This window comes from Mugil cephalus, chromosome 8, assembly GCF_022458985.1.
Source record: "Mugil cephalus isolate CIBA_MC_2020 chromosome 8, CIBA_Mcephalus_1.1, whole genome shotgun sequence".
In the NCBI taxonomy this organism is placed as follows: Eukaryota; Metazoa; Chordata; class Actinopteri; order Mugiliformes; family Mugilidae; genus Mugil; species Mugil cephalus.
In genome coordinates this window covers 4,445,986-4,459,862 of record NC_061777.1, presented here as the reverse complement: position 1 = coordinate 4,459,862, position 13,877 = coordinate 4,445,986, and the positions used below count along the sequence as shown (strand labels likewise).

Here is a 13,877-nt window from a genome sequence, read left to right as displayed (position 1 = left end):
TGTTGTGTAAATCCTCACATAACCTCTGTCTCTCTTCATATTATTTAATCAACTTAATCTGAGAATGTCAGATGCTGTTAATCCATTTTGGATGTAGTTTTTTGAACTCTTTACTACCTCTGACTAGTTAGGATGCTCCTCGTGTGCAGGTATCTGTGCAACGACTAGTTTAATGCTTATAAATATGGAAAATAAAAGGAGAAAGTGTTGAGGATTTTGCTTGTAAATGATCAGCATCGAACACAAACTAAGAGGAAACACAAAACCAGGAACAACCTGCCAGGAAGGAGGCTCATCAGGAATGGAAATCCTATGCAAAGCACGAGTAAAAACCTCTCGAGGAAGCAGGAGAAAGGGAGGAACGGCAAAGATGCGCTTTAAGCGAAGCCAAAGCACAGAGGCCGGACATTCCTGAGGACACAATGCTTCCTTTGGACGAGTCCATCTTCCCCTTCAAACCTTTGCCCTTTCAGCCTGAGGATTTAGTTTGGGGAAAGAACAGATCGGCCGTGGGCAGCGGTGCCAACGCAAAGAGGATGAGAAACGACAATCAAACTCCGGCTCGCCTCAATCTCGTTGGTTTAATTCAAAGCTGTAAATACACAAACAAGCTGAGTGAAGGAAGGCGACGTTACGCGTGGGTTACGAGCTCTTCCTGTTCTCCATCCAATTAATCACAAATGATAAAGAGGAAGAATTAAACATTTTAACATCTATGTCATTTCCTGTATTTACCATTAACCATTAACCATCATCAGTCCTGCCCAGATCACAAGGCTCCTGAGGACATCAAATGGTAAAATTACTGTATCAGTAGAACTGATCTGAACCTACGAAGACTCGATGTCTTCTACTCGTATAGAGTATAGTATAGTTTAACCCTTTAACACCCAGTACGTCACCGGGAAAAGTGTAACTTTGTATTGACATAAGTACGTCACTGTTTGCGTGTTTAATTTCTACTATGCCTCTCCCAGAAAGTTCTCAGTAACAAGCAGTAAACTGTAAATAACTGACAGGTAGTAAAAAATGTTTCCAGGTATTCTGGAGAAATGGGCAAATGCACTTTTAATTACATTTAATTAGGAACAATGTTAATATTGACTTAGTTTTTACAGACTTTTTAAAGATTTGAATTAAGATTGGAACTTGTTTTGTTTTTTTGAGGCTAAATATATACAACGCTCTACTTCTATTTTTTTGTTAATTTATTTTGTTACATTTATCTCAGGAGAAAAATACAAGTGATTGGATATGTTGAATGTATGAATTGTAAACTGATTGAGTTTAGATACTTGATTTACTACTTTTTTTTGGGAAAAGCGAGAAAAGAGGCAAATCTACATTTTTTACTATTATTATTATTATTATTATTATTATTACCTTTCTCCTGGTCTGTTAAAAGAAGAACTAGAAAAATTAAGAAAAAGTTGTACAAATATGATTTAACATTGAGGAGATCTACAAGTCTGCTACACATTTTATTTTTTAAAATATTTTGAATATGTGTCTATATATTTGTGTGTTTTATGTTTTATTAGTAAATGAAATTATTATATTTGGTGGCAGCTGAACATAAAAATAAAACATGTATTTTAAATCATTTCACATTACACAAGAAATCTGCTATAATAAACTTTACTCTTTGTAAGTTGGATTCTGCAGAACTGAACAAAGTCAATTAGCTCTACAAACGAAGTTTATCCGGAGCCGCTGCTGGACAGTGAATAACAGCGAGTCATGTCCAAAGTGAGGATGCAGCATTCGTTAAAGTGATTAAAAGCTCTCACATTGATCAGAAGCGTCTGGTGGCACAGAAGTTTTGTTTTCTCCCACAGGCCTTGAGGCCAGATGTCCTGAACTCTGATTTATGACTTGTGAGGATTGTTCTGTAAATGGAGAACTCACCCGTGACTCAATTTTTTCTTTACATGCCAAAATATGCAGCCATTAGTGGACGACTGATCGAAGATATCGACTGAGAGCAGTCACAACACTTATGGACGGGAACCTGGCGTACTGTTATGAATGTGCTGCTCTGCTTTCAGTGCACCATGACCTTCACAGGTTTCTCCCTCAGGAGGTTCAACTACCCACACTACATAATGAAAAGGAGAGATTAGTCACGCTAATTAGCCTCCCATGAATTAGCTAAAAAACAGAACTCATATCTGCTCCAGGGGCGCCAGCGTTTAGACGACGGGGTTCATTTGCTTTGTCCGTGTGGGAGGAATCTTTTCAAAACTGTCATAGAAACACAAGATGACCGTTGGCAAGTTTTCACTGGAACCTCAGTGGACCTCTTTACCTCCTCTTTAGGTTTTCATTTTGAGGACATTTAATCACCTGAAAACAAATTGAAATCTCTCTAAGAGAGACTCTGAAATATGAACGTGCTAACACAGAACCCTTGGATGCCAGCACCAGAAACTTTAGATTCTTCTTTTTTCTGCAGCGTAGTAGTAACAGTAGAATCTAGGGCTGGATGGTTTGACCACAAATGTGTATCACAGTACTTTGATTGTATCACTGTATTTTTGTTTTCATGCATAATCACGTGTTTACAACATTTTCTACTGGCTAAGAGAGGAATTAATGCAGTAGATTGACTAAGGATGGACTATTTTACATATAAACACATTTAAACTGCTATGTCTGCAATGTCAATAGTTGCGTGACCAGCTACCGTAATAATTATAGTCTACGTGCAACATTTTTTTTTTTTTCCCCCCTCATTCATAGTAAGCTAAAGCTGGGGACATTTTTGGGGGCAGGTTTAGTTGGGGGACAGGTCATCCAAAACGGACACTGTCCCTAGAAATCAGGAACGTCTGGTCATCCTAATAAACCTAAACAACCAACACAGAACCCTTGTTTTGGTCTTCTTCGGTCGGCCGTTTAATTTTCCAGACCTTTCCAACTTCACCACACCTCACATTGAGGCAGTCGCACCACGCGCAGCGTTCGGAAAGTTGTGTAACCAAATACACCGGCATGCAGGTGTATTAAAAATTCATATCATAACGAAAAAAAATACAGGTATTCGGCATGAACCAGAAAAAAACAAACCAAAATAGTTCCAAATCAACCTTCTGTCGTTTAATAAATAGTTTCAGCTTCAGTTCAACTTAATTATGTCTCCTTTTCATTCTAAATGGACCACATACTTGAAACCTTAGTAGTACAAGAATGAACAAGAACAAGTATGGAGTTAGGACATGTATCAGTACCACTGACTGTTTATACTATGGACAAACCCATCGTGACGTCACCCATTTGATTCTGAACCTCGAAAATGAAGCCCGAAGTGGCACACTTGGACACTCCAAATATGGACATGGGGGTCATGTTGGGGCGGGGCTAATGTAGCCTTGACGTTGAGACCCGCCCACCCAACTCTCCGCTACCTGTTAGCTCAGGCTATTACCTGTCACTCAAAGTGGGAACGCCCTTAATTATGCAGAATTTTAAACCTTAATAAAAAATTAATGAATGAGTTGAGTTGAAATTAACTACTTCTTTCACCAGGCTGTAAACATGTTTAATATTGCTGTAAAATTGGGCTTTTTAACATGGGGGTCTATGGGGATTTGCAGGCGGCTGTAAGTACAGTCTTTAGTACCTTCAGGTCGAAGTGAGCGATCTGCTTGGAGTGCAGGTAGAAGACTCCGTCCAGGATCTGCTTGAGGAACTGTGTGGCCTCCTCCTCGCTCAGAGACTCCTTCTCTGCCAGGAAGTCGAAGAGCTCTCCGCCGGCCACGCTGGACAAGAAGGGAGAGACACAGAAAGAGGGAGAGATTTAAAAAGGGGGAGATCTAACAGATCAGAGGCGGCCACAATCTCGGATTAACAGAGCTGAGCTGATGTAATCTAATCATCCCGGTGCATTATAGCTTGACTAGTTTACACATCCAGGGACCATGTTAACCGATGCTTTTCACAGTAAACTGGAGCAAACTGAGAAGGCATTTGTTGTAAACAGCATGGGAATTCAGGTTAACACAAAAAGATATAAAAGATGCAAGATGTATTCATTGAAAGATGACACTATTGATCCGTGTCATAACATAATTAGAGCACAAAACAAGACTGGGCTTCGTTCCCAACACTTGGAACAGCCTGCAACTGTTTTGAAATTGAAACATCTGGTCCCTCTACCTGAATTTAAAGCTCTTATTAGCACAATGGTGAGTGAATCCGTTGGCGCGTGTCAATGCTCCCAGGACTGGTTATATCTCATATGAAGAAAAGGAAAAGTGGCTGGAGTCGTACCGGTGTCCCTCAAACTAAGGGTGCACTGGGAAGGGGAACTAATAAGTGAAGGAAAATGGAAAAATCATGCAGAAAAACGCATTAAAAATTCATGTCCAGGCACTCAAGTGGATTTGAAGAAGTAAAAGGCCTTTAATTTAACATTACATTAAAAAAAAAAGGCACCTACATGTTTCAGCTTGCGCCTTCTTCTTAAGTGGATTTTTATTCATTTTTCTGCATGATTTTTCCTTTTTCCTTCAGTTATATCTCATAGTTCTACACGTTTATGTTTTGGTTTTTATGTCCTGTTTACTCATCGTAAGATTGTAACTTGTAAAAGACGTCATTGTTGTCAATGGGACCAACCTGGTTAAATATGGGTTAAATAAAAGAATTAAAAAAGTCAACACTTCAGAGTCTGGTGTCGCCGTTGGCACGTTTGTGGACTTTGGATTACTGCACTTACGTCAGGGTTTGTGCTATCAGGAAAAGTTCCAACGGTAATTGAAAGCCCAGACATTGCAGCCAATATGTTGTCATTATGGTTTCACTTGCACCTCTCCCAGAAGGTTATTGCACTATTATAACATGCAGTAAATTACACATAGCTGCCAGATATTGAAAGTCCCAGCTATCCTGGACAAATTGGCGAGAGCACTTAACTAACAGGGCTTTTTCTGACCTCTTTATAGCTAAAATAGAGGGTATGGAAGTGAAGTCTCCATGGTTACGGCCACTGAGTGGTAAAAAGTGACAGTTGATCACGGAGACTAGCAGCATTAGTTTGAACCAAAGGCTTTAATAGTGTCTAAATTGTAAAATTACTTCAAAAAAAAAAGGTGATGATTGACTGTATTGTATGGCTGATGTTACTTCTCAGTAAAGCTCTTGGCATTAGCATCTTTTATAACTAAAATGAACTAAAACCAACTTAAACTAACTGAAACTGAGGCTAATACACTTTTCCAAATAAGGGGGTACTCTAGTACAAAGCTGTTGGAGCTGGGTTGTATAAAGTACCAAAAGATCATACTTTAGTATAAGTATAGAACTGGACCATTTTTATATGGTAGTTCATATGGATCATTGTTGAGTCCAATTGCCTCGCTGTATTTACTGATACATTTCTCTAGGGTCGCAATATCTTTGGTTGATTAGTGATTTTTCCTGTATTTATTTAAAAAAAACAATCCCTCATAAAGTTACATTAACATAAATCCAACATATTTTAGTAAAGGGATAAATGGCGACAGAATACGTCATCTTTCATTCAGTGATGCAGGAGCGCCACATTAGCCGAGACCTGTCAATCTAACCTCCCGTACACAGTAGGCCCCGCCCCTATTGCTGCTAAGCCAATCACAAAGTTCTTCCCCTGTAATACTCCACGTCCAAGTCTGTCAGGTTTCCTGCAATTGGCCGAGAGTCTATTCAGTCTCCAGGTGAAATCCCAGAAGCACATTGCAATATTAGCAGAAGAGAAGCTAACAGTGCATGCTATGCAGGTGTATTCATGTTTGCAGCAGTTGTGTATTATCTGAACAGCTTAATATTGAATGCAACACGATAATAATGTATATTATAAGCAGTAGGTTGAGTTTATAGGTACTACTACTAGATCTCTCCATCAGTGTGGTGGTCCTTGGCCTGAAAACCATTGCAGAACCTGGTCTACAGTATCTTATCATATGACAATGAATTTATCCCCCATTATTTAAAACTCAAATCAGCATCAAGGGGTGCTAATCGCTCCAACGTCACGACCCCCTAATTTATCTATCCGACCTAAACGCTCCGATTGGATCCATTTCACACCAGAAGATCATTTAATAAGCCCGTACTTATTATATAATTACTGAAACTCCTGGTGACAGGGAGCGACGTGGGGATAAGATGGAGAATAGAGAGGATTCATCACGCTCGCAGCGCGACAACGTGAGGGGAAATGTGAGGGAGAAAGCAGAAGTGAGAGGGAGCGCAGATAACTGTAATTACAGCCACGCTTATCCAGTGATTGAACGTTCGCTCGGCGCGTCGCTCTGACAGCGTATGCGAAGAATTAAACTCGCCACCGCTAAGACGCTTCAACCGAAAAACATACGGAGACAATATTTTTGCAGCCAATTCACCTTGTTACCATTTTACATTTACAGACACACATGCATGCACATAACAGCACAGAGCAACTCCACCCCCTTCAAAGACAAAAACACCAGCTGGGACCTCCACCCCGTCCTCCAACAGAACCCCACCCCCTTCGTTTCATCATCCGCTTCACCGGTTGACAGGGTGTAAATACACACTCGCAGACAGGAAAGAAGGTCCCTGCCCCAACACCTTTGTCTCTTTTTTGTACAAGTTTGTCAGTGTTTAAGGTCAAAGGACAGTCGCTGCCGTGGCTGTATTTACCCAGAGTGCTGTGCTGCACGGGGGGGGGAGTAGAGGATGTGGAGGACAAAAGGGAACAACGCGAAGCCAAATATTTTTAGCATACAAATGGAACTAGTTGTTGCTCCTGCCGCCCAAGGCTAAAAAAAAAAAGCAGCAAAATGCACAAAATTGAGTCACTTTTCCAACCCTTTATTATTTATTAATATTGGACATAATCCGGCTTTTTAACTCTTCAAGTGCACCATCTCGTCCAGTGGATGCCTCTGAATGAATAAAGAACTAAAGACACATTCTTCTAGAGCTAAGTCGTGTAAGCTCTCGCTCTAATCCATCACATCAGAGGACTGGGCTGAATAAAAACAAGTTAATGAATGTCTTCAAACCTTTGTGTGAGCTGTCAGCAGCCATTCAGAATTAATGCACCGATCCCGGGATTAACACTGAGTCACCGCGTCGCTGCTTCATCCGACTACGGCTACAGTATCACTCCCTAAACCCAGATTTCAAGTTATTAATTCATATTTGTGTAAATAAGCTGCTCTATTAGACGGCGAGAGCCAGAAAGAAACCACCACACCAGGTCCAAAAAAAAACTATAGAATATGAGCCAATCCAGGAAGTACGAGCTACGGTTTAGTATTTGAGCATTTAAGTCTCCCTCTGGGTTCTTATTTCATCTTCTACCACTGCTCCATAGCAACGAGCCCACACAAAGCCTGGCCCATGTAACAATGACTGACATTTCTTCACTGTCAGTAGATTAGAGAGTCTTCTTTCTGCTGAGTCATGCTTTTAGGGGAATAAAAATGTTCTAATAAATGTTTAAAATGTGTGCAACATAATGGAAATCCTCCAGTAGGACAATTACATAATATTACGCACTGAAATGAAATGGCGCAGTGTTCGGTACAGTTAGTTCTGTGAAGGTGTTAGTCACAGGAACACACAACAAGGATAGACCCTATCTGAGATGTAGGAACCGACAATGGACCAGACTTTATATTGGCTTTAAATATCACTGATAAGTGAGAAGTTTGAGTCTGAAAACCTCAACACAATCCTTTTTTTTTCCTTTCATTTGTTGTTATTTATTCTCCATTTAGCGCCAAGGAAACAACTTGTTATTATGAGCAAAATGTTTTAAAGTGTCTATCTCCAGATGAGAACACTTTAAATCATATAAATCTATGACACAACCTTTTAAATTGAAATCCAGCTCTTACTGGGGCGGTTCACAGCCGAGTGTGAAGAGGCTGGGATTAAAAAATCAGGACCTCCAAGTCTGAGGCCATGGTCCTCAGTTGGAAAAGGGTGGATTGCCCACTGTCCTGCCTCAAGTGGAGGAGGTCAAGTTGTTCATGAGTGAGGGCAGGATGGAGATCGACAGACGGATCTGCAGTGACGTGGCGCTGTCGTGGTGAAGACAGAGCTAAGCCGGAAGACGAAGCTCTCAATTTACCGGTTGATCTACGTTCTAACCCTCACATATGGTCATGAACTTTGGGTAATGACTGAAAGAACAACAACGGCTGAAATGAGTTTCCTTCGCCAGGTGGCCTGGCTCAGCCTTAGAGACAGGCTAAGGAGCTGGAATACATGGGAGGAGAACCACTGCAACTGAGTCAGTTGATGTGGTTCAGGTATCTGGTTCAGGATGCCTCCCATTATTAGAGGTGTCCCAGGCATGTCCCACCAGAAGGAGGCCTCAGGGTCGGCCCAGGACACGATGCAGGGATTATATGTACCGTCTGGCCATGGGAGGACCTGGGGGTTCCTCCAGAGGAGCTGGTGGAAGTGGCCCACGGATTAGAACAGAACCTTTTAAATTGTCTGTGAAGGTTCTCAGTCATTTAGGTCATGAAGTATCCAAAGACGCTAAAGAAAGGCCACAGATGCGCTTACTTAAACACAAACTCATCTTTAGTACGCAGAAAATCCAGGCGTCAGTTCTAAAAGCCTGATCCTGTTACACAACTACCTACTCAACAAAGACAACGCTTACACAAGTCACGCAATTAAATGTAACAATTACACAAGTGCAACACTAAATGTGACAACTAAATAATCGTAAAGTACAAATATGAACAGCCCACAACAAAACATCTGCCATCGTCTTCTCACTGAATGTAATCTCAGTTGTTCAATATAACTTTAGTTATTCTTCTTTCATTAATAAGCTTCAAAGATGTTTAGTTAGGATGGAGGTAAACTTGTTTCTTCATAAAACTGTCTATAGGTCAGTGAAGCTTCGTCTGCAAACTCATCAAACACGTTTCTACAAAACACACCAGTCTTTCCTGGTCTCATTTTCAGTAACTGGATAATGATAAAAGCATTAGGCAATAAATATAAAGTGTAGATACGCTGTGTGATTGGACAGATATATGTGGTTGTGGACGCGGGACAATTTTTGTGTCCTGACAGTGAAGAAACCTGCTGGAGGAACAACATACGCTTCACCAAATTAGTGGCAACGGTGCAGATTTCACAACACATCCAAGGCCAAGAAAGGCAGAAAAAAAAAAAAAAAACTCATTTGGACAAACCCCACCACTTGGACGAGTGGAGTGAGTGAAAGAAAACTCGGAGCAGTCCAATTACCATGTAGGAGTTGTGTTTTTCAAGAGAGGTTTCACATAAGAAACTGACAGGTTTGGTCTAGATATGGATTAAACTAAACTATTCACAACGCACGAACTGTTTGAAGACGTGATTTAACAGGACATTAAGAGGTGCATGAGCACAATCAGAAGCAGGAAGTGTTTATGCTACTCTTGGAGTGAGAGCACTTGATTTATATTTTGAGAATGAGGAAACAATAAAGCACTTCGACAAAGACTACAAGAGCCAAGTTCACCGTTTAAGCATTGTCACACAAATAATTAAAGTATTTAACCGCCACTTATCTGCCTATATGCACCATCTCCACATTTGTCGGGTGCCCTTACGAAAAACAATGTGGAGAAACGATTCCTGTTTGCTTCATCTGGCTTCTTTTTAACAGATGAATGGAAATGCTGAGGCGAAATGACTGCAGTCAGCCCAGGCAATCATGAAATAGCTGTGACATTATTTGTTATCATTACTTGTGACATTATGGATTTGTAGCCATAGCAACCCGCTCTACCTGTTCACTGCAGTGTGTTGACGACAAGCCGTGGACTTATTATTCACACACGCGCTGCACCGTCGGCCCGGGCAGGTTTTGTGTTTGCTAGTTCTTTCTTTTTAACTTCTGTCGTGTGCGATCAGCGGTCAGGAATGTTGTCAAGCGACTGCGGCTTTGAACGTTACGCTCATTACCTCTGGCTGTAAGGTGACCTAGTATCTGAGAGGTACTCCACTCTTGGTTTAGGCGTCTTTCTTCTGAATAAGTGTGTCAAGTGGATGCCTAATGCAAAACATAACTGATCTTACAGTGTTTGGAGCTGCATGTCACCTGGTGAAACAGGTTTAACTGAGGATTATCAAGAAGTGGCCTGAAGTGGCACAATAGGCAAGTTTCATATTTGGTTTTTAAAGTTACATTTCAACACTTTTTAACATAAAGTTCTTTAGTTCTATCAATATCTAAACTCTGAAGGCAGCTTCAGATTGACGTCGTCTTGGCTTAGACTTTTTTCTGTTTGTCTCTTTGTTTTATGGTTAATAGTTTTGCATTCACATAAGACATTTCTGCCTATTGGTCCATTTGTGTGCTAACTTGACTATAACCCAGTGAGTTAAAACAAAGGTGACTGAGCACATGGCCCACTGATGACACTATTGCATATATTTATATGTGCATTTTTATGAGCCAGTTGTCTGCGGAGACATTCCTGCATAAAAAAATGCTGCATTAACTTACTCCTAATGTAATTTCTACAAGAAGATTTCTGGATATAAATGCTAAATGCTAAATCCTCATCCTATTAATGCAATGGCTTGAATAATGCTTGCATTTTGAACAAGAAGGAGCAGCCACAGTGAGCTAAAGTCTTAAATGTAGTGCTGCAGGCTCCTAAACCACCCAGGACAGAAATATTTTAGATTCCTACAAGATCAGATAGAGACTGTGTGACTCTCCTTGACCATTGTTTCACTGCATGATGAGCAGATGAGCTAAAGGATCCTGAAAAATACTTCCTGACACTAAATTGTTCACATTTGAAGCCTTCATTTAACACTTTGTTAAAAGGGGGCAGAAGAAGACAAAGCCACTCACAGCTCCAGGATCAGGATCACCTCAGCCTTGTTCTCAAAGACTTCGTGCAGCGTGATGACGTTCGGATGCTGGATCTCCTTCAGTATGTTCACCTCGCGCTCTATGTCTTCTCTCGTCACCCCGCGTCGACTGGACTTGCTGCGCCGCTTCTTGATGAACTTGGCGGCGAACTCCACCCCCGTGTTCCTGTGCCGGCATCTTCTGACCACAGCAAACTGACCGCTGTGAAACACAAGAGGAGAGGGCGTCACGTTTTAAGAAAAGCATCAGTATCCTCTGGTATAGTTGGTCAAGGCTTCATCCTACAGCGAGATAATGACCCAAAACTTTAGTCTAAGCTCTACCAGAACTACCTCAGGATAAAAACAAGATGGAAAGCTTGAAAACATGAAGTGGACCATGGCCCAGTCTCTATACTTTAACCCCATGGAGCTGGTTTGTGATGAACTGGACAAAAGAGTGAAAGCAACTGGGAACTTCTGCAACAAAATTGTGAAGAAAAATATTTGATTTCCAGAAAGAAAGAATGTCACAAGTGTGTTCACGTGTTAAATCAGTCAAAGATTGTTACTGTGATGAGTCCAAAGTTTAGAATAGATTTGGGGTTATAGATCTTTTTTTAAACTTCAGTTGTTTATTTGATCTGTGCTTTGTATTGTATTGTGTCAGTATTGCAGGTAGGTGGTATTTGTTACTTTCTAACGGAGCCAAGTAAACTATATCAAAAACTGATGCGAAGCTAACTCCCTGCTAACTGTAGCTTCGCACTAATAATAGATATATAAGAGAATCATTAATCCTCTCTAGTGTAGAATCTAAAAATTACCAGTTTTTAAACAGAAATCTTAAAACTTCTGTGTAAATTGAAGTTTGCACACAACATAGAATATAAAAAATACTACTATTGGATGGCAAATAATGGAAGAAGACAGTAGAAAATACAAACTGATAAGATCAGAGAGATCAGTCACATGCAAGGTGATCCCACAGGACTCAATAATCATTTTAAAAACTGACTTCCAGCCATATAAGTATCGGTCTCAATGTGGGAAACACAGACATCAGAGCCAAGAGGAGGAGGAGGCGGGCTTATGAGGCATTTAAACTGTTGATGAGAAACAGTTTTAATTAATAAGTGGCCAGTGACTCAGGGTGGCTGGGAAACAGTGATGGTCATATGAAAGAAATACACCAGCATACTTAATATAATATAAAGAGCCAAATCAGAGCCACATCATCTCAGTTGGTGTAGCATGTAGGCACTAATTACTCCAGCTAGATGGATTATATCTCATACATTTACTCCTCTTGAGATGCCCACATCCTTCACCTTCAGCAACCTCTCATAATTAGTTTGATCATCATAACCGCTCGCAAACCCTGTGCACTTGTAGATCGCCCCTTCTTCCATTAATCCCAACAATAAAGCAAAGGTACCGACGAACAAAAGCCATCATCAAAGAACTACTGGCAACCAGCTAGTCCGTCTGTTCCACAGCTGTGTGAAAGGAATTAACTCTCCACCCCAGCAGGTGGCAGTAGTTTCTATTTGTGATTCAGAAGGGGAAACCAGAAGCTACAGGATTTACAGCTTAAACAATCCATTAATTAGTCCAGCAGTTAAAATCCCAGATCTCAAACCAGACCACCTTCCTAATATTGTGTAGGTCTCCCTTGTGCCTCCCAAACAGTTGTGACTCATCAGAGAATGGACATGTGGACATGTCCTGTGGTGTCTGGAATCAGGATGTTGTTAGTGGGGGCCTGGATGGTGGATCATCCCACAGATATTGGAGATTGGAGGCCAGGTCAACACCTTGTGCTGTTCTTCATGTTTTTTATTTAGTAGTTTGTAAACAGTTTTTGCTGCTGCCATCAGGATGTTTTATTGCTATGGGGTGGGGGTCCCTGGTCTGGTCTAGGTGGGTGCTACATATCTAAGAAACATCCACATGAATGAATACCAGGTCCAAAAGTTTCCCTGTATAACACTAAATTGTCACAAGATGGTCAACGTTATTTACTACATCATGACTCAAGTATTGTGATACGTATTGTATCGTGAAGTTCCTGCCAACAATCACCCCTAGTCTCAAATGTACTCTGCTCTAACCATTTAATTAGAACTTGAAAACCGAGGCCAGCCAGTCCATTAGCTGTTCCACAAGAGTCGCACCCACAAGAAAAAAAAAGACATGCAAAGCAGACAGACATAAGTTAACTCAGTCTCAGTTTGATGCAACTCAATTGAGGCGATAAACAGTGAGAGATAAAGTTAATTGAAATGGGAGAAATACACAAGTCTGGACCAGTCAAGTAGCAACCGACTGTCAGCTACAAAGAGATGGGAGATAAGCTAAGGATTGCCAATACCCACCCCTAATCAAGACGTTCCTGTGCACACATACGAACTCTCTCAGCTGTAGGTCTTTGTGTATTTTTTTGTATTTTACAGTGCTCACAGAATGCAACACAAGCCGTCCTGGTTAAGCATAATAATAAAAAATAAAAACTGTGAACCTCCTGGTTGTCGAGTAGCACACATGGGCAATTTTACTGTTTAGCCAATCCAAATGTGATGAGCCTGCATGACATTTTAGCGTGACAATTAGTCCGTGTACGATCAACAAAGGAGCTGTTATGGAAATTTCAGCACCATGTTACCATGCAGCGTTGCTGCCGTAGCGCTGTGTAACGCTGACACCGCCACTCCACCAAAACACTGCCAGAAAAACCACTCGGGGAAGCAAGGACACTTGGCTGAGGGCTGTTGACGCCTCCGCGGCTGTGCCTCCTCACGGCCCTAGCAATCATGAAGTACTTAGTGTACCAAACACCCACAGAGGAAAGAAGAGAACAAGGGAGTAGGGGGTGAGAGCGAGAGGAGCGAGAGAAAATGAGGGCCACATTCTGTCTCGTTTTTTTTTTTTTTTTATATTTTCACGTTTCTTTTTCACGCTGATTTACAACAGAGAAGTTGGCAAAAGCTTCGTCCGCCTCGGCCAAAAGAAACGGCCACAATAAAGTG

At 41.1% G+C, this 13,877-nt stretch overlaps 1 protein-coding gene across 1 annotated transcript in view; it reads right to left on the bottom strand.

The window, feature by feature from the left end:
- Positions 1-13,877, bottom strand: part of dapk1 (death-associated protein kinase 1) — an 85,070-nt gene that overhangs the window by 40,910 nt on the left and 30,283 nt on the right. The window contains exons 3-4 of the mRNA XM_047591168.1: positions 10,850-11,071; positions 3,623-3,761 (exon numbers count right to left, since the gene is read on the bottom strand). Coding sequence (XP_047447124.1) covers positions 3,623-3,761; positions 10,850-11,071 — 361 coding nt within the window. The remainder of the gene's footprint in view (positions 1-3,622; positions 3,762-10,849; positions 11,072-13,877) is intronic.